This window comes from Salvia splendens, unplaced genomic scaffold (genome assembly GCF_004379255.2).
Source record: "Salvia splendens isolate huo1 unplaced genomic scaffold, SspV2 ctg547, whole genome shotgun sequence".
Classification (NCBI taxonomy): domain Eukaryota; kingdom Viridiplantae; phylum Streptophyta; class Magnoliopsida; order Lamiales; family Lamiaceae; genus Salvia; species Salvia splendens.
Genome location: NW_024599205.1, coordinates 1 through 25035, shown reverse-complemented (window position 1 = coordinate 25035; position 25035 = coordinate 1). Strand labels below are relative to the sequence as shown.

At 36.5% G+C, this 25035-nt stretch overlaps 2 protein-coding genes and 1 pseudogene across 2 annotated transcripts; 2 read left to right on the top strand and 1 right to left on the bottom strand.

The window, feature by feature from the left end:
* Positions 1-7233: 7233 nt before the first annotated feature.
* On the top strand, positions 7234-9721 carry LOC121790564 (annotated as a pseudogene).
* A 7296-nt stretch (positions 9722-17017) lies between these two features.
* On the bottom strand, positions 17018-23235 carry LOC121790562 (BRCT domain-containing protein At4g02110-like). Its single transcript, XM_042188753.1, is given in 14 exon segments — positions 17018-17202; positions 17205-17634; positions 17716-17932; positions 18020-18336; positions 18338-19695; positions 19794-19935; positions 20037-20913; positions 21131-21175; positions 21303-21372; positions 21866-21950; positions 22071-22172; positions 22395-22499; positions 22738-22827; positions 22924-23235. Coding segments are annotated over 14 exon segments (4026 nt in total). The 5' UTR covers positions 23026-23235; the 3' UTR covers positions 17018-17116.
* Positions 23236-23418: 183 nt separating this feature from the next.
* On the top strand, positions 23419-24999 carry LOC121790563 (transmembrane protein 205-like). Its single transcript, XM_042188754.1, has 3 exons — positions 23419-23759; positions 24141-24360; positions 24721-24999. The coding sequence occupies exons 1-3, from the start codon at positions 23554-23556 to the stop codon at positions 24934-24936; spliced, it is 642 nt and encodes a 213-aa protein (XP_042044688.1). The 5' UTR covers positions 23419-23553; the 3' UTR covers positions 24937-24999.
* Positions 25000-25035: the final 36 nt, after the last annotated feature.

The window sequence follows — 25035 nt, the reverse complement described above, 5'->3', positions numbered from 1 at the left end:
AAATGTATACTCCTAATAATAGAAAAAAATATGTACTAACTCGCAAAGCCAATTAAGGCGATTACCCATTTCAAGGCCATCAATGGAAATTGAGCTCTTTCAATTGTCATATGTTGTTGATTACAAAGATTTGAACATGGTGTGGGTGTTGTTTTGTACTTCAGCCTCAATATGTCAATATATGTCTTATGCTTTATTAAATGTTATATATCAAAACATAGTATTTTCACAAAATAGTGGTGGAAATGTACAACACCCTATAAAACAGATATGCATTTGTACCATCGAACAAAATTGGGCAGGCTGCATTATTGATAATTAAAAGAAAAACTGTCTCCTCATTTATTTATAATCTTGTTGTTTACGAATTTGAATCTGACTTGCCCAAATAGTGAGCCACTGAAAAATGCTAAATTCACACCCCCTTTTATAATTATAATGTAGTACTTTGTTGAAGGTTTTGTGATCAATAAGAATAGTGTATAAAAGTTAAAGGGGTCGACTTCTCTTAATCATCTTCGCGAGTGAAACAACAAGGTCTTGATTCATTAACACGAATAAACATCGAGCTACATGGCCTAAAAACTCATGCCCAAATTAATAACGTTTTTTTCTAGAAAGTAGAAGGATATCTTTCTATTGTGTGCTAATTAGCTATAGAAGGATAAAGCATTGTTTGAAGATTTATATACTCTTGACAAAAGCCGATTACATAAACTATAGATAACATTCTCAACATGATCTTTTAGCTACAATATTGATTAGAGGCTCCTATGCTAGCTATCATCAAAGAGTCCTTTTAGTCGATTTTCTAACGTGTCAGAAATTGGATTGAATTTCATACGTAGTCATTTAACATGAAGAGGAAATAAATGTGAAGTAGTAAAATTGGTGGAGCCTAGTGATACGGGCATTATTAATTAGATAAATTATGATTTGCATATGTTTTCCATATCTTTGTTTTCTTGTTCATTAAGTTATTATTAGCATTATAAATAGGAGTTATTGTAATCATTATTGATCAATCAAGAATATCAATATTATCGTTCATTCTCTTCTCCAAATGAGAAAACCCGGTGCTCGACGGGCACTCGCCCCGACAAACATTTATTGATCGCTGATCTACGGACGCCGATCAACCGATAGGAGGTTTATCCTATCACCTAGCTAGAGCCCCATACAATTGCTAGATGCAAAATACAGGTGATGGTTAGATAGAATTAAAAATTGGATTATTCCTATAAAAATATGGGCCTATTTTTCTTTCAAGCTGGAAAATATTAGCTGTAATAATAAGGAATGGTTGTAATGTAAGAAAACCTATGCTATCTATGTCCCCTCTGCGTATTTGTCTTTTTTTATTAGGGCAATTTTCCACCTGATGTTGAAAAAGGGACACCAAATTCAACTAGTACATAGCATTATTGGGAAATTCTAAAATCATAAATTTAATTATTTCTTTTTATTTTGTGTGTGGCAATAATGAGTAAAATAGGATGGGACCATTCTAACTCAAAACCAATAAAAGAGAATGGAAAAGTCTCTCTTTTTCTAAGAAATGGCGAAGTTATGGTTGTGCAATGAGTAAAATGGCAAATTAATGAAAATAATAAAGTATTCGATCAAGACATTGTAATTGATCTATTTCACACATTAATGTTTCCACATGGCGACGATGTTAAAGTTTCATATAATCTAAATGTGGCTACAATTCATTCCTATGTTTATAATTAATATTTTTATATTTAACTATAGTACTTGACTACTTTTTGCATTTAATTATACTACCATATTATCACCAAGAAATGTGAGTATTTTTTTCCTTTAAATTTGGATTCATTTTTAAATAACAAATTAATACTAGTAAGTTGCTGCTGAAACTACATAATTTTATTATTGAGATATTAGGTGAAACAAGAGAACTGAATCAGATGCTTCGAACTAATAAAATGTGCAATTTAATGTAAATAAATGGCAAGTCACAAGGCCAAACTTCGGATACTCTTATTTCTTAATTCAAATGTAGCATTGAATGAAGTTTCTTAAATTAAAGAAGCATTTATTAAACTTTAAACATGGACAACACACCATCCAACAATTAAATTATATACGTCGAATGTATAAAGGCAAAAGACTTTAGCACTATTTAAATTTTGAGCTAACTTTACAAATCAATTTGGTTGCAAAATAGTCAACTTCCAATCCGTAAGTATTTATTATAGGTTTTCACTTTCAAATTGAAACATTTAAAGAAGAGTGTGTATGTGTGTGATGATGTTGAAATTATTTTTTATTTTTAAATAGGAAAAGCAATAGAGAAGATAAAATTATATATGAGGCAATGCACATGATTGGCCTTTTGCCTACAAATTATTCAATTGAAATGTGACCAATAATGAAATGAGTTGAAATATTGGCACATTATATCATCATTTGGGTCTTTATATATCATGAGTAACTCAATAATAAGATGTTTAAGTTACAAATTCAACCCTCAAAAAGTTATAACTCGGATTCCTGTTTTAAGTTAACAGTTATTTAAATATGCAGTACTTTTTTTGAAATAAAATTATGATGTTGGTGATTCACCATAATCTATTTAAGAATATACTTAGTGAAATTAAAGTTGAGTAACATTGATAAAAATGTTAAGTTGCTAAGGAATATAGTAGTAGTAGTAGTAGGAGCATTATTTTCTGATTCTAATATTCCATGCTTGTTATAAAGAACAGCGGGAAAGAGGTGAAAATTTCTTGCTTTCAGTTTGTTGTTTAGTGCTCTTATATATCCTTAGTCTTGCTTGATTTGTGGTTTTAATGCGTTGTGTGACCTATTTATAAACTAACACTAAACAATGATAAAACATTTTATGCCAATATGAAATCATGAAATAAAAAATTGTACTCCACATAGGTAATTGACGGTATCAAAACATAACGGAATGTAGTAGAATAAAATATAAATGAAACTTTGTACCATATCATTTATGTAAATTTCAATTTGGAACAATATAAAATAAATAATGTAAAAGTAAAAAAACTCCAGATAGTGACATGTTCACTTAATTCTCGTCTATTAAACTAGATCAAGTCGCCAAAGATGAAACAAAGTTGAATTGATAAGATGTTTTCCTCCATTCAATCAATAGATCGCAGATTTAGCGTTATTATAGTAGTAGAAGAAAATTGGACCCACGTTGGCCTCAAGCGAGAAAAGTCGATTTTCCAAAATCAAATATGCGATTAGATATATTTTTATGATATTATCAAATATTTATTATAAATTAATTAGGGATCATATGTTGAGATGATTTTAAACAATAATAGTACTAATATGAAGGCAATATTTTTCCAAAAAAGCGAATAAGTAGAGAATGACATTGAGCATCTAGTGGGTGCAATAAAGGGCAATACCAGGCCAATGGTAGCGAAGTGCGTGCGACCACTTATCAGGTCATGCCACGTGGAAGTTTGCCTGGTGCATTTAGTGATGTGGCAAGTGGGGGTGGGTCCCATGCCAACGAGATTGTAAATTTTAGGAACTTGCAAAGCAAGAATATTAAATAGGTGGCCTCTTTGTGTGTGTTTGTCTCCCGTCCCATTTTTTTTTTGTCAATTATTCGGATTTAATCATATATTTGTAATTATTTGTAGGAGTCTCACACTAATAATACATTTGTTAGAGTTATATGGTTTAAACTAGAATTCGTATAATTCAAATAATCTATCTTTCTCTCTTAAATTCAACTATAAAGTTTCTAGCCTAAATATGTCCAAATCAAATAGGAATACCACACCATTGATAAATCAGACAGGAAATATGATAAATAAATAGAGAAAATATTAAGAGAGAGACAAGGTCATATGGCTATCCATCCATCCATCCATTTATTTATCTGTATCCACTACGATTCATGTGCACTCATTAATCAATTTGAGTGAAATCTAAAGCAAAGGATGAAAAAAGAGAGAACCCATTTTAAAGGAAAGGAGCTTAAAAAAATTGGGATTAAAAAAAATAGAGAGAGAAAAAGAAAAGGGCTTGATTCTTGTGGTTTACGTCTTGGGGAATACTTCTTTTCTTCAACCCTCATCAATATGCTACTAGTATATTTTTTTTTAGATTTTACTATGTGACAATGTATTTTGTTTGTTTCATTTATGATTTACAGAGTATTTTAAAAAATTATAGTAATAAACAAAGTGGATATTATGATGCTTCAATTTGGATATTCTATTAATTTTTTCAATTTATCTGTTGCGGTATGAGATGTGTGGCACCTCTGGAACTATAATATATGCTGATTTCACAAAATTGTGTCATTACCATTCAACTTTTGGAAAACTAAAGAGAAGACTGCTCTCATTTTTCATGATTAATAACTAACTATCTCTGTTGATGTAATTCAGATATACTCTCATAAACTGAATTTCTAATTCATTATTCTTTTGGGAATAAATTGCTTAAGAGTGTCCACAATGGGGGAGCCGCGGCCCGCGGCTCGGTGCGCGGCCCCCCATTGCAGAGGCCGAGAGCCGGGGCCCTAGGGCGAGAGACGTGGCTGAGCCGCGGCCGCGGCCTTCACGCGGCTGAGCCGTGTGAGCCGCGGCCCTCCATTGCATCGAGCCGCGGCAAATAATTTTTTTTTTTAATTTCGAAATTTTTTTATAAATATACACTCCCATTTCCATTTTTTCACTTCATTCTACACTTCCAATCCCTTCATTTTACACTCTCAAACACTACAAAAATAGCAAGGTGGAGATGGTAATTCCCCGGGGTATGGAGACTCGGGATACGTCAACTTCCCCAATCAGACGTGGAGTCCGCACTCGCCCCAATTCCGGGTCCAGCCATCCCAGCAGAGGAACTTGGTTCGCCAACCATCGGGGTTCGGGGACTACCGACCGAATATGGACGCGATCAACAACCCGTCCCAGCAATTCCAATCCTCCCAATTCCAATACTCCCCGTCTCCTCTGTCTGAATCTGATAGATTCACATGGGAACAGTTGATGGGTACACCGGAGCCCCCGACATCCGGTGTACGATGAAAATTATGACGAAAATCCGACGAAAATTTATCTATAATTCGTAACTTTATTAAATTATGTTAGATCTCAAATTATTAGTCTACAAAAATTTAATATAGTTAAATTAAAAAAATAACATTAAAAAGAAAATAAATTAAAATTTTTTTTAAAGGGCCACATTTGGTGGCCTTTATTATTTTTGTTATAATTTTGACTTTTACCACTGTGAAGGTCACAAGAGAGCCACGAATGGTGGCCGGGCCACATTTCGTGGCCTTTGAAGGCCACCATTGTGGACACTCTAATAGAGGAGTCAATTTAATCTAACATCCAATTGTTGAGGTGATCGAAGAAGAGGAAGACATAAAATTGAGAAAACGACTAATCTCCTAATTATATGCAAGTTTGGGAGTAAATCGTCGTTTAAATAAAGTCAAGGCAAATTTATTGTTTTGCATGACATTTATGGATCTTAAATATTTATAAGATTGTTTTATAAGTAAATATGAAGTTTATTTTCGCTAATTAATTTGTTAGCTAAGTCTGATATATTTACAATTGGATTTGGAATAATTTATTGAATCAATTTTTCCTTAATAAACAATCTCAACTAGCCGATATGGCCAACTATCAAACCAAATACATGCATGTATAATTAAGAGATTTAACTAACTAATTATGCATATTAGTGTGTTTGTGTGTGACCATTACGCCATCTCTTCACCACATTATGCAAAAAGGAAATTGTTTATTGATTGATAGGCATAATTTATTAATTTGAATGTACAGTATTCCCTTAAAATAAGATTAAATATCCCAAGTTCTGATAGCAGAAGTCAAATTCAGACGATTATTAATTTTGACTTGATATTTCCAAATTATTGCAAGATCCATGCCATGATATCACGCGTTGAGAATTGAGATAGAAAAAAAAATATTATCCTACTATTCCACGTTTCTTTTTTGAGTGGTGAAAATGTCAAATGTCCATAGATTAATCTATATTAACCAAATTTGATCGAAACAAAATTAAACCATATTTAGTTCAAAAGGTATTATTAATCTCGACTTAATTACGAATCTAGGTACAATTATTGAACTAGTGGTACAATTTTTCAATACTTGAATGATATTATTACAAAATACTAATATACTGTCACAGTGAAATAACTAAGTAAATATACTCATTCTCAGTAATCAGTTCGAAAAGTGTAACAAATTTTTTATCCAAAGCTCAATTTAATAGTACTACACTAGTTTGCGTTGTCGCATCATATTATTTGAATTATTTTTTTACATAAAGTTACCCTTTGTCCCCGATTAATTATCACTTTTTTCCATTTCGATTCGTCCCTCAATAATTGTCCAACTTCATTCTTACCATAAATGATAAGTATGTCACACATTACACTAATTCACTTCACTCACATTTTATTATAAAATCAATATTAAAAAGTGAGTCCCACATTTCACTAATTTTTTCAACCAATTTTTCTTTACATTTCTTAAAACTCGTGCCCGGTCAAAGAGTGCCAATTAATCGGGAACGGAGGGAGTAATTAATAATAAATGACTCAAGTAATATAAAAATAATGAAATAATGTAAAATGAGGATACGGATTCATGTAATGGAGGGAGTATTAACATAAACTCCATAAAATTAAGTGGATATATGCATTATTAGGCCCCCTTGGTTGGAAAAAAAATGCGAATTAAAGGTACATAACCTTTTTATTAAAATACTATTCTTCAATAATTGATAAGCAAAGAAACAAAATGAAAATATTGTAGTTCCTTGGAACTGTACGATATAGGAGTATTTGCAAACCAATTTAATTTTAAATGATCCTACTAACAAACTAAATAATCTCCAAATTTGGAATATTGACCTACAATTATGTCAACCCCGAATGTTGTTTCATTACATACAAATCGAGTAACAATTTAAAATAATTGTCGGTTAGCATTAATTTTTGTCTAATTATCAAAAGATTTGAAAATATAGAATAGTATTAATTAAAATTTTAAACCCTATTGCAATCGCATACAAACAATGTTTTTGTAACGGCAAAAGGAAATGATTAGAAATAGCGAGAAAATTAATAGAGTAAGTAAGAAAATGAATATAACTGGAAGACAAGTAAATATAAGTAGAAAAAAATGAATATAAATAGATACAGCGCATAGAGTATAAGCAAGCAATATAGGTTTCTCACTCTAAAACTAAAAGGTGGGAAAGAGAGAATCTGGTCGCCAGGCCAGCGATGAAATAGAGGGATCAAGCTTTCTCTCTGCTCAAAGCTGGCATTTCTTGTTTAAAACCCTTCTTCTCCTCTCTCTCTCTCTCGAATACAAATCGCCTCTCCTCCCGTGAGAGGTATGTACACTACTCCATGTTTCTCACTCACATTTGAACAAGGAGAGAGTTTTTAATGGTTGATTATTGCAATCCATCCATGGCTGTCGCATCTCCGTCTCTCGCCGGCGGAGAGAGGAAGCATTGGTGGCTCACCAACAAAAAGGTGCTGTAAATTTGATTGATTTATTTATTGTTGATGATTTTGTGGTGGAGATATTGATTATGAGTGATGTATTGCAGATGGTGGATAGATACGTGAGGGAAGCCAGTATGTTGATTGCGACGCAGGAGCAGAGCGAGATTGCGGCGGCGCTGGGGCTCCTGGAGGCGGCGCTGGCGGTGGCGCCTCGCATTGAGGTTGCGCTCGAGCTGAAGGCGCGGTGTTTGCTGCATCTCCGGCGGTTCAAGGAGGTGGCGGATATGCTGCAGGATTATATCCCGAGCTTGAAGATAGTCTCCTCTGATGATTCGTCGTCGAGCGCTTCGTCGGATAACTCGTCGACTCAGCTATCGAGAGAGCGAGTCAAGCTCCTCTCCTCCAGCGGCGACTCACTGAGTGGGGACGAGCCTGCGTTCAGGTGCTTCTCCGTCTCCGATTTGAGGAAGAAAGTGATGGCTGGGCTCTGTAAAAACGTCGAGAAGGAAGGGCAATGGAGGTAAATTCCTTAATCCTCCGTCTCTTTCTCTTCGATTTGTTTATTGTTGAGTAATTAAGTTTGGAAGCTTGAATTTTACGCGAAGCGAGCTGTTTGCAATTAATGATGCTTGACCTAATCCACTCGTTATTAATTCGTTTTGATCCTATTCGAAAATTCAAATTCGTCTGTTTCTATGCCCAGAATTTTCACCAACGATGATCTGTCTTCATCAGATTTAATTAATCACCAGATTTGTTGAATTGACTCTGTTATCTAACGCATTTCATCGAACAGGTACTCGATATTGGGGCAAGCATGCTGCCATCTCGGCTTGATGGAGGAGGCAATGGTACTCCTCCAGACCGGAAAGCGCCTCGCCACCGCCGTATTCCGCCGCGAGAGCATCTCTCTCTCCGACGACATCTTCTCCTTCAACAAGTTCCCGCGCTCCGGCGAGAATCTGATCAGCAACCAGCCCCAAACCCCGCCGAAGACCGAGTCAGAGAGCATCTCCCACCTCCTCTGCCACATCAAACTCCTCATCCGTCGCAAGGCCGCCGCGATCGCCGCCCTCGACGCCGGCCTCTACGCAGAGGCCATCCGGCACTTCTCCAAAATCCTCGACGGCCGCCGCGGCGCACCCCAGGGGTTCCTCTCGGATTGCTACGTCCACCGCGCCACCGCCTTCCAGTCCGCCGGCCGGATCGCTGAGGCGATCGCCGACTGCAATCGCGCCCTCGCCCTCGAAACCTCGTGCATCGACGCCCTCACCGTACGAGCCGGCTTGTTCGAGACCATCCGATGCTTGCCCGATAGCCTCCATGATCTGGAGCATTTGAAACTGCTCTACAACTCAATTCTCCGGACCGGAAACTGCCCGGCTCCGTTTGGAAGCGGCAGAGCGTTCAATACAGAGAAATTCCCGGCAAATTGTGCTCCTTAGCAGCCAAAATTCAACAGCTGAAGCAGAGACTTGCCTCCGGGGAAACCGGCAACGTAGATTACTACGCATTGATTGGACTGAGAAGAGGCTGTTCGAGATCAGAGCTTGAGAGAGCTCATCTCCTGCTCACGCTCAAACACAAGCCGGATAAATCGTCTAGTTTCATTGAGAGGTGCGAGTTTGCGGATGAGAAAGACGTCGATTCTGTCCGTGATCGGGCCAAAATGTCCTCGTTGTTGCTGTATAGATTGGTGCAGAGGGGATACACCAGTGTGATGTCGATCATTTTGGATGAGGAGGCAGCTGAGAAGCAAAGAAAGAAGGCGGCCGCAGCAGTTCAGCATCCGGCCCCGCCTCTGCCTGAGAGGGTGGCGATGCCGGTGGCGGTTGGGGTGGAAAGCAAGGCCTTCAAAACTCCACCACCATCAGTTTTTCAAGGCGTTTTCTGCAGGGATATCGGTGTCGTCGGTAATCTGCTGGCGCAGGCCGGTTTCAACCGTCCAATTCCGGTGAAATACGAAGCTTTGAGCTGTTGATTTACAAGAAGTTGAATAATCAAGGTGGTTTTGAAATGTTAATAGGACGGCGGGAGAAATCTGATTTTGGTTGCAATGTACAAATCGTTAAACCTCTAGTACTACCCTCCCAGGATAAAAATTTTGTTACTAGTTCCATCCTTTTATTTTTTGTTATCATTTTCATTTGTAAAGTGTTACTGTATTGCTTTGCATTCTGGGCTTTTGGCTGATATCTCATGTCCTGTGTGAATGCACTATTCATCACTTTAAAAATGAATGCCAGCCTTATCCAACACACAACTCCCCATTACATTACCCTCACATTCCACGAGGATTTAATTGCATGAAACCTCTTTGCATCAATGTCTAGATCTTGGGTTTAATGGCATATACTAGTAGAAAAGACACATTGTCATGAATCCACTTTAAATCCACAAATTATTACTCCATAATCTTCTCTTGTTTATTGCTAATCATCAGTTGCCACAAAGTTCTGAATAAGTTAAAATTTATAACCTCCGTACATCAAGAAACAAAGAAATCAATTTTTTGGCCTTGGAACTTGGAAGTACAGTTTCAGGCATACTAGCAATATACTTTCAATTCACCAAAATATTAAGTAATCAAACTTCCCCATCGTCATGCATTGTACATTATTATTTGTGCCCGTAATGTAAGACAATTTAAAATCTCCAAACAATAAAATGAAAAATAATTATTTTTTTCGTTCCAAGTTGAGATGTATTCATTTTTGGACTTTATATTGCAATCGAGTAATTTAACTTTTTGGCCAAATTCAACACATTTAATCTCTAGTTATTACTATTACTAGTACATAGACATGTCCACGATTCGTAAACCGACAGTTCCGGTTTCGAGAAATGTGGAACCGGAACCGAACCGTGAGGCTATTTCACGGTTTCGGTTTGAAAACCGGCGGTTCCAGTTCCGGTTCCGAACCGCCGGTTTTCTGACTGTTTTTTACGGTTTTTCACGGTTTCGAACCGCCGGTTTCCGGTGGTTTTTCGCGGTTCCGGCTAGATTTCACGATTTTCCGACGGTTTTTCATGGTTTCGGTTTGGAACCGTCTAGAATCGGCGGTTTCGGTTCAAAATATGGCGGTTCCGGTTCAAGAAAAAAGTCACGGTTCCGGTTCGGAACCGGAACCGAACCAGAACAGGCGGTTACGGTTCCGCGGTTAACCGCCGGAACCGAAAACCTTGGGCATCTCTAATATTACATATTCTCTCCATTCTATAAAAATAGACTCAATTTCCTTTTTGTTTTGTTATTAGTCTATACTACTCCCTCCGTCCCACAATAAGAGTCACACTTCATTTTTACCATAAATAATAAGTAGGTCACACATTCCACTAACTTACTTCACTCACATTTTATTATAAAACCAATATAAAAAAGTGGTTGTGGGTCTCATATTCCACTAACTTTCCAACCTACTATTCTTTATAGTATTTCTTAAAACCCGTGCCCATAATAAGAGTAACTCCTATTGTGGGACGTAGACAGTATCTATTAATAAAAACTTTTTATTATTATCTTTTACTCCTTTATTATTATGTGTCCCAACACCCACTATATTCTCTCTAGTCTCCATTTGAATTCTCATTTTTTACCAACACAAGTTTTTAATAAATTGTTTGAATTTATAAATGAAAGTGGCAGAAATGGTTAGTGGAATGGGCATTCACTTTTATATATTGTATTGATTGTATAATAAAATGTGAATCAGTGAAATATGGTGTTCACTTGTCAAAAATAATAAAAGTAAAATGAGATTTCTAATGGAATCAAGACAAAAATAAAGAAATGAGACTTTTAATGAAGACCGGAGGAAGTACTATTTAATTTTTTTTCTTTTTTCTTATTTTCCAATTACAAATTTATGTGTTTTAAAAAATAGTTTATTTTTATGGAACTAGCAGTGTAATTAAAATTGCTCAAGCTACCTATGAATCAGTTTGACTATGTTGGTGAGACATTTGGCTATGGATAATGCACTGTGGAAAGTGGCTTATCAGCACTCAATACAAGAAAATGCAGATATTTATAATTATTTAATTACAGTAACTTTTATTGATCGTAATTACTTACCCCACCTACCCATTTCAAAGGTAAATTATGACACACTGCCACCGGTACGGCCTTTCTCGTCTTTTTCGTGCTTTTGGTAAAAAAATTACATAAAGAAAACTTTACTGCTATCAAGGTAAAAAGTAAAAACTTTCTTGATTCAAGCATGCGTCACTCTGCTCTGATATTTCTCATAATTTTTTTACATCACACAAATACAACAGATAATCATCAAAAAGGTTTATTGGATCTATTATTGTGTTTGTTCTCCCATGTGACACATCTTTATTCATATTCAATATTAATACCAATCAATAATCTAGCTACATATACTTTAATTATGCCACTAAAAGTTGTGGGGAGTAGTATTTGTTAAAAAATATAACCCTCCCATGATTTTTTTTATATCGGACTCATTTCATAAACATTAAAACATACATGCAGCCATGCACACATATACATTAAATTTGATATACACTAGATTTGGTTTTTCTATATACCAATGATAAAAAATTTTAAAGCTGCATCACATCAGATTTGAACCCGAGACACTTAGCCCTCATTATTAACCTATAACCACTCTATCACTACAACACCAATTTACACACAATATGAGAAAATAGGTGTTTTTTTACTCACATACATCGGAGTTCGTGATACATTTGGCAAGCTAAGTAGCCCTTCCCAACCCTCGTGGCTCGTGAACTAGCCTCACTCCAGCCGGATTCGGTCTCGTGAACTAGCCTTGGTCAGGCTCGTAGACCAGCCACCCTCCGACGGGTTCGGCCCGTAGACCAACGCTGTCTCGGACGGGTCAAGGCTTATCAGCTTGCCAAGCCCCAAGGCAACAAGCCTTGTAAAGGCCCACAGGGGAAATTAATCCCAGGTTGCACCATCCAGGATTTGAACTCAAGACCTCCTGGATGGGCGGTATCCTTGCCTCCCTTCTCAACCAGTTGAACCAATATGAGAAAATAGGTTGAGGTATGGTCAATTCCTCAAAAGTACTGAATGCTCTAAGAGCATCCACGGATGAGGGTCCAGACCCACTTTTACTCTCTGCTCTTAGGCAAGAGCACAACACCCACATTTGTGATCTTCCGCAGGGACATGCTCAAGGGTCTCACCATTCTATTATTCAATTTAAATAAAAACATTTCCACAATATTAAAATGCATTAAAAATAACCGGAATAATATTACAAATTACAAAAAAATTTAAAAATTACATAATTAAAATCCTAAAAATTAAAATTTTCTTCATTAAAGTCTTAAAAATTAAAAATTACATAATTTAAATCCTAAAAATTAAAAATTACACAATTAAATTCATAAAGTTAAAAAAACCCACTACTCGTAGCCGAATTTCGTCCAAATGGATGATGAATGTGTGTATTTATAGATGATTTTGGGATTAATTTTTTTTTTAAATTTCAAAAAAAATTCAAAAAAATGGTAATAAAATCTGTATATTTTTGGGAATCCAAAATTTTTAATGAAATTTTTGGTATTATTTTCGATTTAAAAAAAAAAGAAAATGCCAACGGCCAATAGAAACGCGTCACGTCGCCCTGCTCGCTGGCACGGACGTGCTCTTAGCTAAGAGCAGCGCCGTGCCAGCGGCAAGAGCGCAGCGGCGGAGAGCGGTGCCGTGCCGCTGGCACGAACGGACGGACAACGGGGTGCTCTCCGCAGTGGATGCTCTAAGCCTTGGGTTTGTTTCCAAGCAAAATTGCAATTTTTCATGAACACAATAAATTACCAAAAAAATTAAGTCAAAAGCACAAGTGACATGGGAAGCAACAAATCTCAAAATCAATGGCGTACAAATATTCTCTCAATCTTTGGCTTTTTGTGTGTTTTTTTGGTAGAGTGTGATGACTTTGTAATGCTAAATTTCAAGTTTTTTCCTCATCTATCTTACCAATATAATTCCACTATATATACTAATACTAATATTAGTATATTTGTGGCTTTACTTGGAAGTGAAATTTCATCAGTTATATTTGAATTTTTAAATTCTTTTCTTTTCATTTTATTCCAAGAATTGATTTCTTCACTTCCACACTAATCGGCAAAACAATGATTCCCCACTGCCCAACAATGTGGTGTTAGTGAGAATAATCCGAAGATAGCCATCTTACCTGGTCCCCATTTCAAAACCATGTGAAATAAAGTTTAGACTACTTAGAAATTTTATTTATTTATTTCAATAATTTAGGTCTTTTAAAATTTTTGTTCGACTATTATTAATATAATTATATTCCTGATATATACCAATTATGTTCTGCTTTACATGCCATCAATAATTAAGATTAAAGTAGAAATACATGAAAAGTAAAGCAAGGTATAAAATAAAAAGAGCAAAAATAACATGATCCAATAATGAGAGAATATATTGATGCTTGTAGTGTAGAGTTTGGATTGCAAAAAAAGAAAATAAAAGTGTGACAATAGTCACGTGCTGGCCAAAAAGGTGCACCTGCAATTTCATTCCTTCAAAAAAGAAAATACTTGCACAAAGTTATTATCACCAAGCAATAAATCCTTCTTAAATTTAAATTAAACTTCATATGATTATATGGAGATGATCGATTGTTAAAATGCACAAAATGTGTATTAGTGAAATAATGTTTAAAATTCATGAAGTGGAGATATAATAGAAGTTAATCGATGTTTAATTTCCCACATTAAATTTTTGCTTCATTAATAAGAGTAATTTTTTTTCTCTTATTACTTGAATAAATACTAATCGCACTAACATAGTTAATTGCATCTGAGCATATCGAGGTATTTATAATATCAAACATTTTCTGACAAACTTTTTTATATGTTTGAGATGTTGGAATTCATATGAAGAAATATATCAGTACTGATGTGATATTGGAAAAAATTAAAAGTTAAAACTGTTAAATTAAAGTTGTTCACAATTTCAAAATTCCAAATTATTTTAATCAAAGCTTATAAAATAAATATTCTTACAAAAGGGTCGTGATCAATTAAGATTTTTATGGTTGTGACCAATTAAGATTTTTTAGCCTAATTGAGAATTGAGATGCATTATCAGTCATTCATTTTTATTAAATGAGTGGTCCAGAATTTGCCACATGGAAAATATTTTTAGATTAATTAATTATGAAATGGCAGAATGGTAATTTCATGTACATTTTTTATAAATACTTTTTAAAATTTTTATTTTTTTTAATTTTATTTATTTATTTTTAAAATTTTAATATTTTTTTTAAAAAAATTGTCAATTACATATACAATTCATGTCAACTACACACTTATAATGCCAACTACATATACAATTCATGTCAACTACACACATATAATGTTAACTATAAGTTGTTGACATTTGATGTGCAGACTATTGACGATAATATCCCCGAGTTGACATAATCTACTTGTAGTTGACATTTCGAAAATGTTGTGGATGAGTGGCTCAAAATGCATCTCAATTCTCAATTAAGCTAAAAAATCTCAACCTAACATGACCTAGGAAAAACTTTTTGAATTTCTTTCTTAGTGTATTACTAATTCTTTGTCACGTCTCATCCAGCGGGTGCGCTAAGATATTAAATCGGATTTTTATCTTATCGTGTTGTTTTTATCACATCCCAAAACAATTTCAATCTTGTTAGGGGGTGTTCGGTTTGCAAGATTGTGTCCCAGATTAAATATGTAATGTGTTTGGTTCATGGGATTCAATCTCACAATTCAATCCTAGATGAATAATTATGGAATAATTAGTCATAGCTAACCCTCTATGACTAAAATAATCTCACACATCAATCCTAGATTGTATCTTCATATTATTTTATCTAGGAAACCGAACGCCACTAGTATATATTTTTTGTCATATCAAGACATGTATGAATTAATCGTGTCCAGTAAATTCTTAATAAAAACGTGAATGGTAAGCCATATTTTAATGTCAAAGCAAAAATGAAAATCAATTTATCTTACTCCTATCATATAAGTGATTGTGACAATTTATCTGACATGATTAAGATTACAAATCGGTTTAAATGTTTACATGTTTAAAATCAATCCACAAATTTAAAATAGTGCGATTAGCTAACCACAATATGCATATTATCAATCCGAACAAAAAAGTACGTTCACATTAGACAAATTTGGCATTAAATGTTTAATTAAAGCATACGACTAAGACGATTAATTCATGGTTGCATATAGCTGTATAATGTAATGAAATTAAGTAATACAGATAACCCTACAAATCTATCAACCGTAGGTGTGGGTTTTAATAAATTTCATTGTGTGCTGTGCAGACAGATAGTGGAAGAAATATGCTTTTACATCTAAGTTTATTAAATTTTTAATTAAATATATATGTTATACTACAAGGTTATGAAAGTCTACAGTTTGAAGGATTCAATGGATTTTCTGACGCACTGATTTTATATTCTTATTCTTTGAGTTTTAAACTACATTGGATTTGGCCTTGAAAAACCACAACATTGAATTTGATACTTATATAAATGTAACGATAATGCCATAAACAAAAGTTGACCAGTAAAAATGTTTTTTCCTTCTTTATATTCTTGAGGATAAAGAAAATATTTCTGTTCAATTTTTAGGGAGCTTAAGTAAACTGTAACGATTTTATTACTGCATAAATTAAAATTTTATAATTTCGAAGGTAGAATAAGACATGGATTGCGCAATAGAAGATTCCTTTCACAAGAAGAATGTGTAGGATTTATAGGATTTGTAGCATCCAGATTTCGAATGTTTACCTTAAATAAATCTGGAATTTATTGAAAAAACAGACTTTTCAAGGTCCAAATTGCTGATTTTCCATGTGCAAACTGACATAATGATATGCATAAAATAAACTGACATATGCATATTTAGCTAACCTTATTAACACATGACATAAAACACAATTTGAATTTTGAATTGCTGTTTGCGTTGACTAAATTTCACCGCTCTTATTTTCCGAAGTAAACATATAAAAAAAATACTAATAACCTAATTAATATAACGTCAAATGCAACATAATTTAGATGTATTTTTTCAGGGATGGTGGTTAGAAGGTCTATTTTCTAGGTAAATTTTTGTTTATTTAGAAGTCAGAATTCAATATATGGGGAAAATGAATCATATTCTTACCAGATTTGTTTTTAAGAGAAATTTTAAATTTCTCCACTCTGAAAAATGAAAGTTTATTTATGTTACTTATTAAATACATGGAAATGGGCCAAAACTAAAGAAGGCCCATTATCACGATGTGAAACCATTTTACCCCAATTCAAATATTGGTCTATTTCCACTCAAAAGCAAGGAACATATCTATTACTTTTATTTGCTTTGAACGACGCTCGTAACTCAAATTTACAAAGTGTCAAAAACTAACATAACAAACGTGACAAGTTTAAGGATTTTCATCTTTACTATTTGTACGTAACATCATGCTAAGACTTGAGCAATGTTCAGCTATCTTTTGCTACTTCACAAGCCTTATGCCAAACGTTTAACCTTGCAAGAATTTCAAGATCACTAGGCATATCACTTCTTCGATTTCTTGGCTCGTTTCTTGGAACTCCGGCTGCTAGTTTTATGGCAGCAGTCACGGCAGAACCAGTCTTCCTCTGGCAGTCCATGTGGGTACCTACACCGCATCCATGGGTACCACTTTCATCACCACATATGAGCATCTCGTCTCCTCTGTCACGCGATCCACACCCTTGACACACTGTATCATCGACGCGGTGCTCTTCCGGTGTTTTAGGGTGGTCCTCGACAGCCTCCACACGGTTAACTAGATTCTCGAGTGATCTCTTAGCCCAAGCATGAGTCTGATACTGCACGTGCTTATCGAGGGAATAGCCTCGCTTGCACACCAGATAGTCGGCTAGAATGCAGGGTATCTCGTGTCTGAGAAACTCTTGCACCCACATGTCAACACGGGGCATCCCTCCGCTAACAATGGCGAAATCAACCCTTGAATTTAGAAACCGCGTGTATGGAGGAGAGGTTGCTAGTATGGTCCCATCTCCAGCCTTTATAACGTGCTTCAAAGTATCCTGATTCGATGATTGTATACACATTATTCCAAAATAGTTAAGATAAAAACAAAGGCAGACTTGAACAAGTGAGTAGCATACCAGTGGAGGAGCAATGCACTCGCCATATATGACTATACGCATTCCATAAAACGCTCCATGAACGGTTCTCTCCCTCAGAAGACGCCATTTCCGCGGAGCTTCTAAGTTGATTGATCCATCTTCCGTCAAGCATTTCTTTTGCCATTCATACGGCTCTTCAGGCAAAAGCCTTCCAGCCTCGGTGCTAGCAGTTAGATAATCAGTTTTGAGAATCCAACTGCAAAAATCGAGTTATGTAGATGCATCTAGTCAGGTACAGCTCAGTCACATACAACTATGAGAATAATGAGTTAACTAGAAATACCTTCCAGATGCTGCAGCTGCAAAGAACTTCTCAGTTCTTCGAATTAGATCTGGAACAATGAAATGTGTTGCTTGATATGACCAATTATGAGAGTCCCTGCACACTTTTCCTTTTAATCGCTTTATAACCTGCTGAAACTCCTTTCTTTGAAGCCTATGGCCGCTCAATATAAACCATGCAGGTTCGGCCTTGGTGGGTAGGTCCTTGGTATTGACCTTGTCGACTTTACTGCCATCTTTTAGAGGCTTTTTGGATTTATGAGTAGAATCTGAAGCTGCTCCTGTATCACAGCTTACGATTGGCTGCATAACAGGTTTCATTTTCCTTCTCCACATCATGTGAACCTTTTAGTTTCTTAGATGGTCTTTTACTGGTTTTACCAGCTGACACAACCATTTCTCCTTTCTTTGAGACAGTCTTCTTCTTGTCTTGTTTGGCCTCCTCGGTAGGACCCTTCAATTTATTCATCTTGGATATAGCAAAAGGACGTTTCTTGCCCTCTGTTATTTTATTCTCTGCAACATCACCTCTTGATGTTGATTCTGGCAACTCTGCCAACTTTTTAGCTTCAGTGCTCTTCTTTACCCTTGATTTTGCTTCCTTCTTTTGTGTGGTTCTTTTGCTGGATTGCTTGCTTGTATGATGTTCTTCGACTTCTGCAGAATTCTTGCTCCCCGTGTCAAACTCATTTGGCCCTTTGCATTCTGGAGCTTCAGTTTCATCGCCTACAGGTACATCTGCATTGCGGTTTGAAGAGACGGTGTCAAATTTCTCAGCAAGAGAAGCATTTTTTGTGTGCTCAACAGCTACTGCTCCATTCAAATGACCTGCGGACTTACTCTGCAACACGGCAGAAAGCAGCCCTTTATATTTTGAAGTTTTCTCTTTACATGAAGTTGGTTTGGAACCCAATGACTTCCTGGCAAGCATCTTTTTCTTAGGGGATTTTGACTTGGTGCCACTATTATCTACCTTTGAAGAGTTCAAATCCGTGTGATCATCCAGTTTCTCTACCGTAGAGCTTGAACCCGGAAATGGAGGTCTAACATCCGGTGGATCACTTTGATGTATATCTTCTTCCCTAGTGCAAGATTTGTTCCTGCTCGCAGAAAGGTCCTTCACATCAGAATCAGGCAATCTCCGCTTTTTGGGTCTTCCTCTAGAATATGTGGGAGGAGATATATCAACAGCTGACTGACGTGAACCATGGATCGGTGTTCCAGAAACCAGTATTTCTGTAGCTTTTGTATCCAATACAGTCCCCACTAATGTCTCCTGAGAACGGCTTAGTTTTGTTGATTTGGACTTACTGCGCGAAACAGTCGATTTCTTCCTACCAGGCAAACTGCTCGTCTGTTCCTTGTTAGGGTGCACTGAGACTCCCTCCAAAGGAGTCTTTATCAAACCAGATTCAGTTGTATCTCCATCCCTCTCAGACAGCATGTTAAGAACACCACCAACTTCTTCCCGCATACAACTAGTAACGTTTGTGGGGGAAACATCAGCACCTACTTGATGTGTACCATGAACTGAAGATCCAGAAACCAGCATTTCCATTGGTTTTGCATCCAATCCACTTCCCATTAATATCTTGAAGACCGGGTTCGCTTTGTTGATTTTGAACCACTGCGTGGAACGTTCATCTTCTTCGTACCAGACAAACTGCTTGGTTGTTCCTCATCATGGTACAACAAGGCTCCCTTTAACAAAGTCTGTATTTCAGTAGATTCAGTTCCATCTTCAATGTTTTCTGATGGACGGACAAAAGCGCCACCAACTTCTTCTCTCAAACAGCCAGATCGGGTAGTTGGAGAACGGCTTAGCCTTCTTGATTTTGAACCACTACGTGAAATAGTCATTTTCTTCGTACGAGGCAAACCGCCGGTTTGTTCCTCATCAAGGTGCGACAAAGCTCCCTTTAAAGGAGTGTTTAAACCAGTAGATCAAGTTCCATCTTGAATTATCTCTGATGGCATGGCAAAACCATCAGTAATTTCTTCTCTCAAATAGCTAGCACCTTCAACGGAGACATATCACAGGGTATTCGGCATGAACCATCAACTGAAGATCTAGAAACCGGCATTTCTGTCGGTTTTGTAGCCAATCCACTTCTGATTAATGTTTTTGGGGAATGGCTTAAAACTGGTGATCTCGGACTACCACGGGGAACAGTTGGGTTGTTTGTACGGTGTGATCCAACAGTTTTCCCCTCATTAGGGAGCAAGAAGCTTCCCTTCAATGTTGATCTGATACCATGAGAATCTGTCTCATCCAGATCTCTCTCCATTGATATGTCAAAACCTCCACAAAGCCCAGTTTTACTTGCAGTTGACAAAGGGCTGCCTGAAATACTTTCAATTCTTTCAGACCTCAGAGGGAGACTGGCCTTCATACTCTTGGTACTTAATTTGGACAATCCATCATTCACAGATTTCCTAGCACTTCCAGATGCTGAAGCTATCACATGCTCAATGTTTTCAGAGTTTGTTGTGCCATTGCGTACATTTGATGGCACCCCGTAGAACATTTTAGCAGGACTTCTGGCACAAGAAGTGTTTGAAGTATCGATATCCTCACAATGAGTATCACGAGATAATGATGCATTTTCAAAGTCGGCCTCTTTTCTGGGAATTGACTGGGTTTTGCCGGTATTCACTTTTCTAGGAGTTGAGTTGGTTTTGCTGGTATTTCCAACATTTGCAAAACTTTCACATGCAGTCACATAACCACTGGTTCTTGAACCCCCCTGCTGTTCAGGTGACTGGAAATTTCTATTCTCAACTAGTGCACTGTGAGGACTGATGATGCTTTTCTTCTTCAGATCAACTGAGGCCATGTCTTCTGTCTCTTCTTCGGAATCTTTAGCTAGAGCCTCCATCATCAACTCAAACCCACTGTGTCAGAGGTACACCTTATGAACTTATTAACTCAGGATATGCGAAATGTCGAAGTAAACTAAATCATCTTCAACTAAAAAAGAAGAAGAAAGAAGAGACTAATTCATCTTAAATCTGGAGAACTCCATCAGAAGCAATGGTAATCAAACACTAAAAGTAATGCACTATTATGTTGAGAGTGAAAGCATAGAACCTTGCGTCGTCAGGACCTCACCTTTTAGCATAATCAGCTTCTGGAAGTAGCTTCCAGGCCTTCAGATTGTAAACATGCACAAGCAAAATAATAGATCAACTTGACAGACTGCTGAAATTTATAATTCTATAATAAATCCAATATCCCATCCTTATTATACTTTTGGATTAGTTATAATCAAATTTGGAAATACCTATCTTCTAGCCAATGATGGTTAACTAGCTTTATCGTCTTCATCTTCTTGGCAAGCTCATATTTCTCCCCTGTTAAAGAATAGAATATTTTTTGGTGCATATCGAAATCACAAATATACCTATAATGCAAATAGATACTACAAAAGAATGTAGATAACATTACAATTTACAAACTTTCTGGGACAAATTACAAACATTGAAGCATTTAAAGATTAATTTAGTGCAAACTTGAAGTACTGAGCGGTGTTCTTGATGCAACAAAATCAAATGAAGAACCATGCTGACGCCATCATGATCAATTTAATGGAACAACAACATACAGCAAAGACTTTTGGAAAGGACAGTGTGCTGGGATTCCAAACTTCTGCTTTCATAGATTGTCAAACAGTTTTCATCATTATATACATGATTTACTAAATACTAACTACAAAAGAGTTGTGTGCTAACAAATATCTGTGCTACAGAGAAAGAGTGGTTCCATACATTCACATACAACGAAGTGGATATTACGGTTGACACCAGTGTGTTGAGCAACAAATTAAAAATACATCACAGAACTCACCCTCAAACTTGTAACATATCAGATGAGTAACCTTGGTAGCCAGCAATGGCTTTGTAAAAGTGGCACCCATCAAGGCAACCATATTCTATGCAAGAAACAAGTTTATGATAAAATGAGACGACACAATGTTAATGGAATTTAAATGAGCAGTGAACTCTTGTGTTTAGGTACAAAAAGCAGAAGAGATTAAGTAAAATGTCAGAACCATGACATCATCTCGATCCTGTCTTAGATATCCAGTCAGGCACATAACCAGGGACTTAGCGGCTGGAATCCCACTCGGATCTCTTACTGGCCAATACATGACCTGTGAGGAATCAGAATACAAAATTAAAACAGAAAAGCTGAAAGTGTTCGAGATATATTATCTTCGACGGTCTCTAGACTTAAAAGTACAGAACAATGCATGTGGGAACCAATACACTTGAACATCAATAGAACGAGAAATAGTGCAGTTAAGCGTTGCAACTTAACACTTTAAAATTCAATAGACAACAAAATAGAATTATGATGTACACAAGAAACTTACAGAAGTAGGATCAACAAGCATCCCCCCATCAAAACAGTGATCTACCCATTTTCCAATCACCAATATCTTGCCATCTCTTCGCGCAGCAGCACATATGGGATCATCCTACACCACAGGCAAACAACAGCAATTATGCAACTATTTCCATACAATTAGAGCTAGTGGAATCAAAATCGATTGGATTAGTGCTATTCTCTTCCATAATGAATGAAAGCATATCCATTTCGTAAATAAAGCTTCAAGCAAACGCTGATTAACACAATAATATTAAATATCAAAGTCTCAATTTTCGTCATACATTAAACTGAAAACAATACCCAAATTCTGAAGAGGTGAAACTCACATAAAGAAGATTATCGACGATCACGTGATTACAATCTGGACCATAATTCACAGTATCAACTGCCCCTCCTTCTAAAAGCTTCGCCCGCACCTAAAAAAAAGGAGTTCCAGGTAAAAGTAAAAGCTCCGTTCTTTCAACTGAGACCACAAAAATAACTCCAAACGGAAAAATCCGTTGAAATGATACCTCGTCTTCTATAACTGAATCGAACCCGAAGAGAACGAATCGAATTCCGACAAATGCTTTGGAGGGATCATTGTATGCTGAAATTTGCTTGCTTGCCAGCATTGTGCTTCAAACTGTCTCCAATTGCACGCACTTCAAGGGCAAAATCAGACTTGAATTATTTGGATGGTAGAAATAAGGAGTGGAAATAGTGATTTTGGGGAATGGAAGTGTAGTTAATTGGCTGAAGCTTGTCGAGGAAGAAGGCGAGGGAAGGGCAAAATAGGGAATTCCGAAATGAATGAACCAGTCATTTTTAAGTTTGAGTTTGGTGGTGGCGGGAGCGCAAAAGCCTAGGCGGTATAATTAACTAATCATCATCAATTGGGCTTTAAAAGTTTAAGAATTCCTCCGAATATTGGGCTTCAAGCCCAATATATCTAACCCATTTCATAAAACGAAAATTTATTATATAAACATTGGTGGAAAACGGAAGGGCAATTCAGTCCATTAAAGTCTGATTTCTTATTCGACAAGCCAGACTTCAATGGCGAGCTTTCTAGAAGAGAGTTTGGTGAATGTAGTCAATATAGAGCAGCTGCGGATTGCACTTCAATTTCACCTGAATACTGAACCAGTCAACCAGTGAAGATGGCGTGGCTGACTAGATTTCTCACGGCGGTGGCGTTTTTGGCGATCGGCGTTGTTTTTTCGCCGGAAACATTCGGATCTAAGTCAGACGGCCAGCACTCGCAGTTGCTCCTCTCCTCGCTGAAATTGGCGCACCTTCTCTGCTTCTCTACCGCCTGGGGAGTCGCTCTCTGGGTGACCTTCATCGGCGGCATTATTATGTTCAAGTAAGTATCTGTATTTTTTTTTCTTTTTTTCAATTGAAAATAGTCAAATGACTAATTGTTCATTGTTAGTTGAAGTTATTTTTAGCAATATGCATTCACTCGGTACCTAATTGTGGTATTGTTTAGAAATTGTCACTGCTACGCCTCGTTTAAAATTGATCGCTGAAAGTTAGAAAATTGTGAATATAGATTTCGAAAATTGTCTAATTATGCATCTCTCTGTTTTGTAAAATAATGCAATAGTTTTGATGGTTGATTATCAGATTGGGGTGAATTGGGTGATTGGAATTACTTGTAGTACTAACTTCGAAGTGAGTTATGTTGATTATTGCTTGTGAAATTATTATGGTAAAACTCAATTTTGGTTGTATCTTTTCAAAGGAATCTGCCTAGACATCAGTTTGGGAACCTACAGAGCAAGATGTTTCCAGCATACTTTTCCATGGTGGGAGTGTGCTGTGCAGTGGCAGTAGGGTCTTTTGGATACTTGCACCCATGGAAGACATCGGGGTCGACTGAGAAGTACCAGCTCGGCTTCCTGCTTGCTGCATTTGCTTTCAATCTGAGCAATCTTGTTATCTTTACGCCCATGACCATCGAGGTACAAACAATTAGCTTCTAGAACTGTTTGCAATCAGTGCAAGAATTGCATTTGCTGGACTTGATTGACCTTCTTTGCATTGTGATTTTGTTTGTCTCAAGTTTTTCTTGTTGCCTTGATAGTCATGACCTTAAATGTGTTTTAGTATATCTATTTGCATCTTTGGGGCTGTTGCCATTAGGAGATGTTCCTTTCCTCTTTACTACTGTTGCTATGCTGCTTTCTGTGAAGAAAAATGATTTTTTTTTATTGATTTGAGCAATTTAATAGTATAAAAATACTAAGCATCATTAATATCTTGCATCTGCCTTTAGTATAAGAAGCAGCATGCTACTCTGATTTCTTTTTGGGTGCAAGCAGATGATGAAACAAAGGCACAAGATCGAGAGAGAAGTAAATATTGGGGAGGAAGTTGGGTGGACGAAGAACCAAGAGGTTGCGAAGAAAAATCCGAAGCTTGCAGCGATGAACAAGAAATTCGGGATGATCCATGGATTGTCTTCTCTTGCTAATATCTTCTCATTTGGTAGCCTTGCCCTCCACTCATGGTATTTAGCTGGTAAACTCAATCTGTAAATCTGCTACATATGCTCTTCACTGAGAAAACTATGCTTGGCTGTATTTACATGTAACATCAAACATAAAATCGCCCATTATATCTTTTTCCAAAGAAAT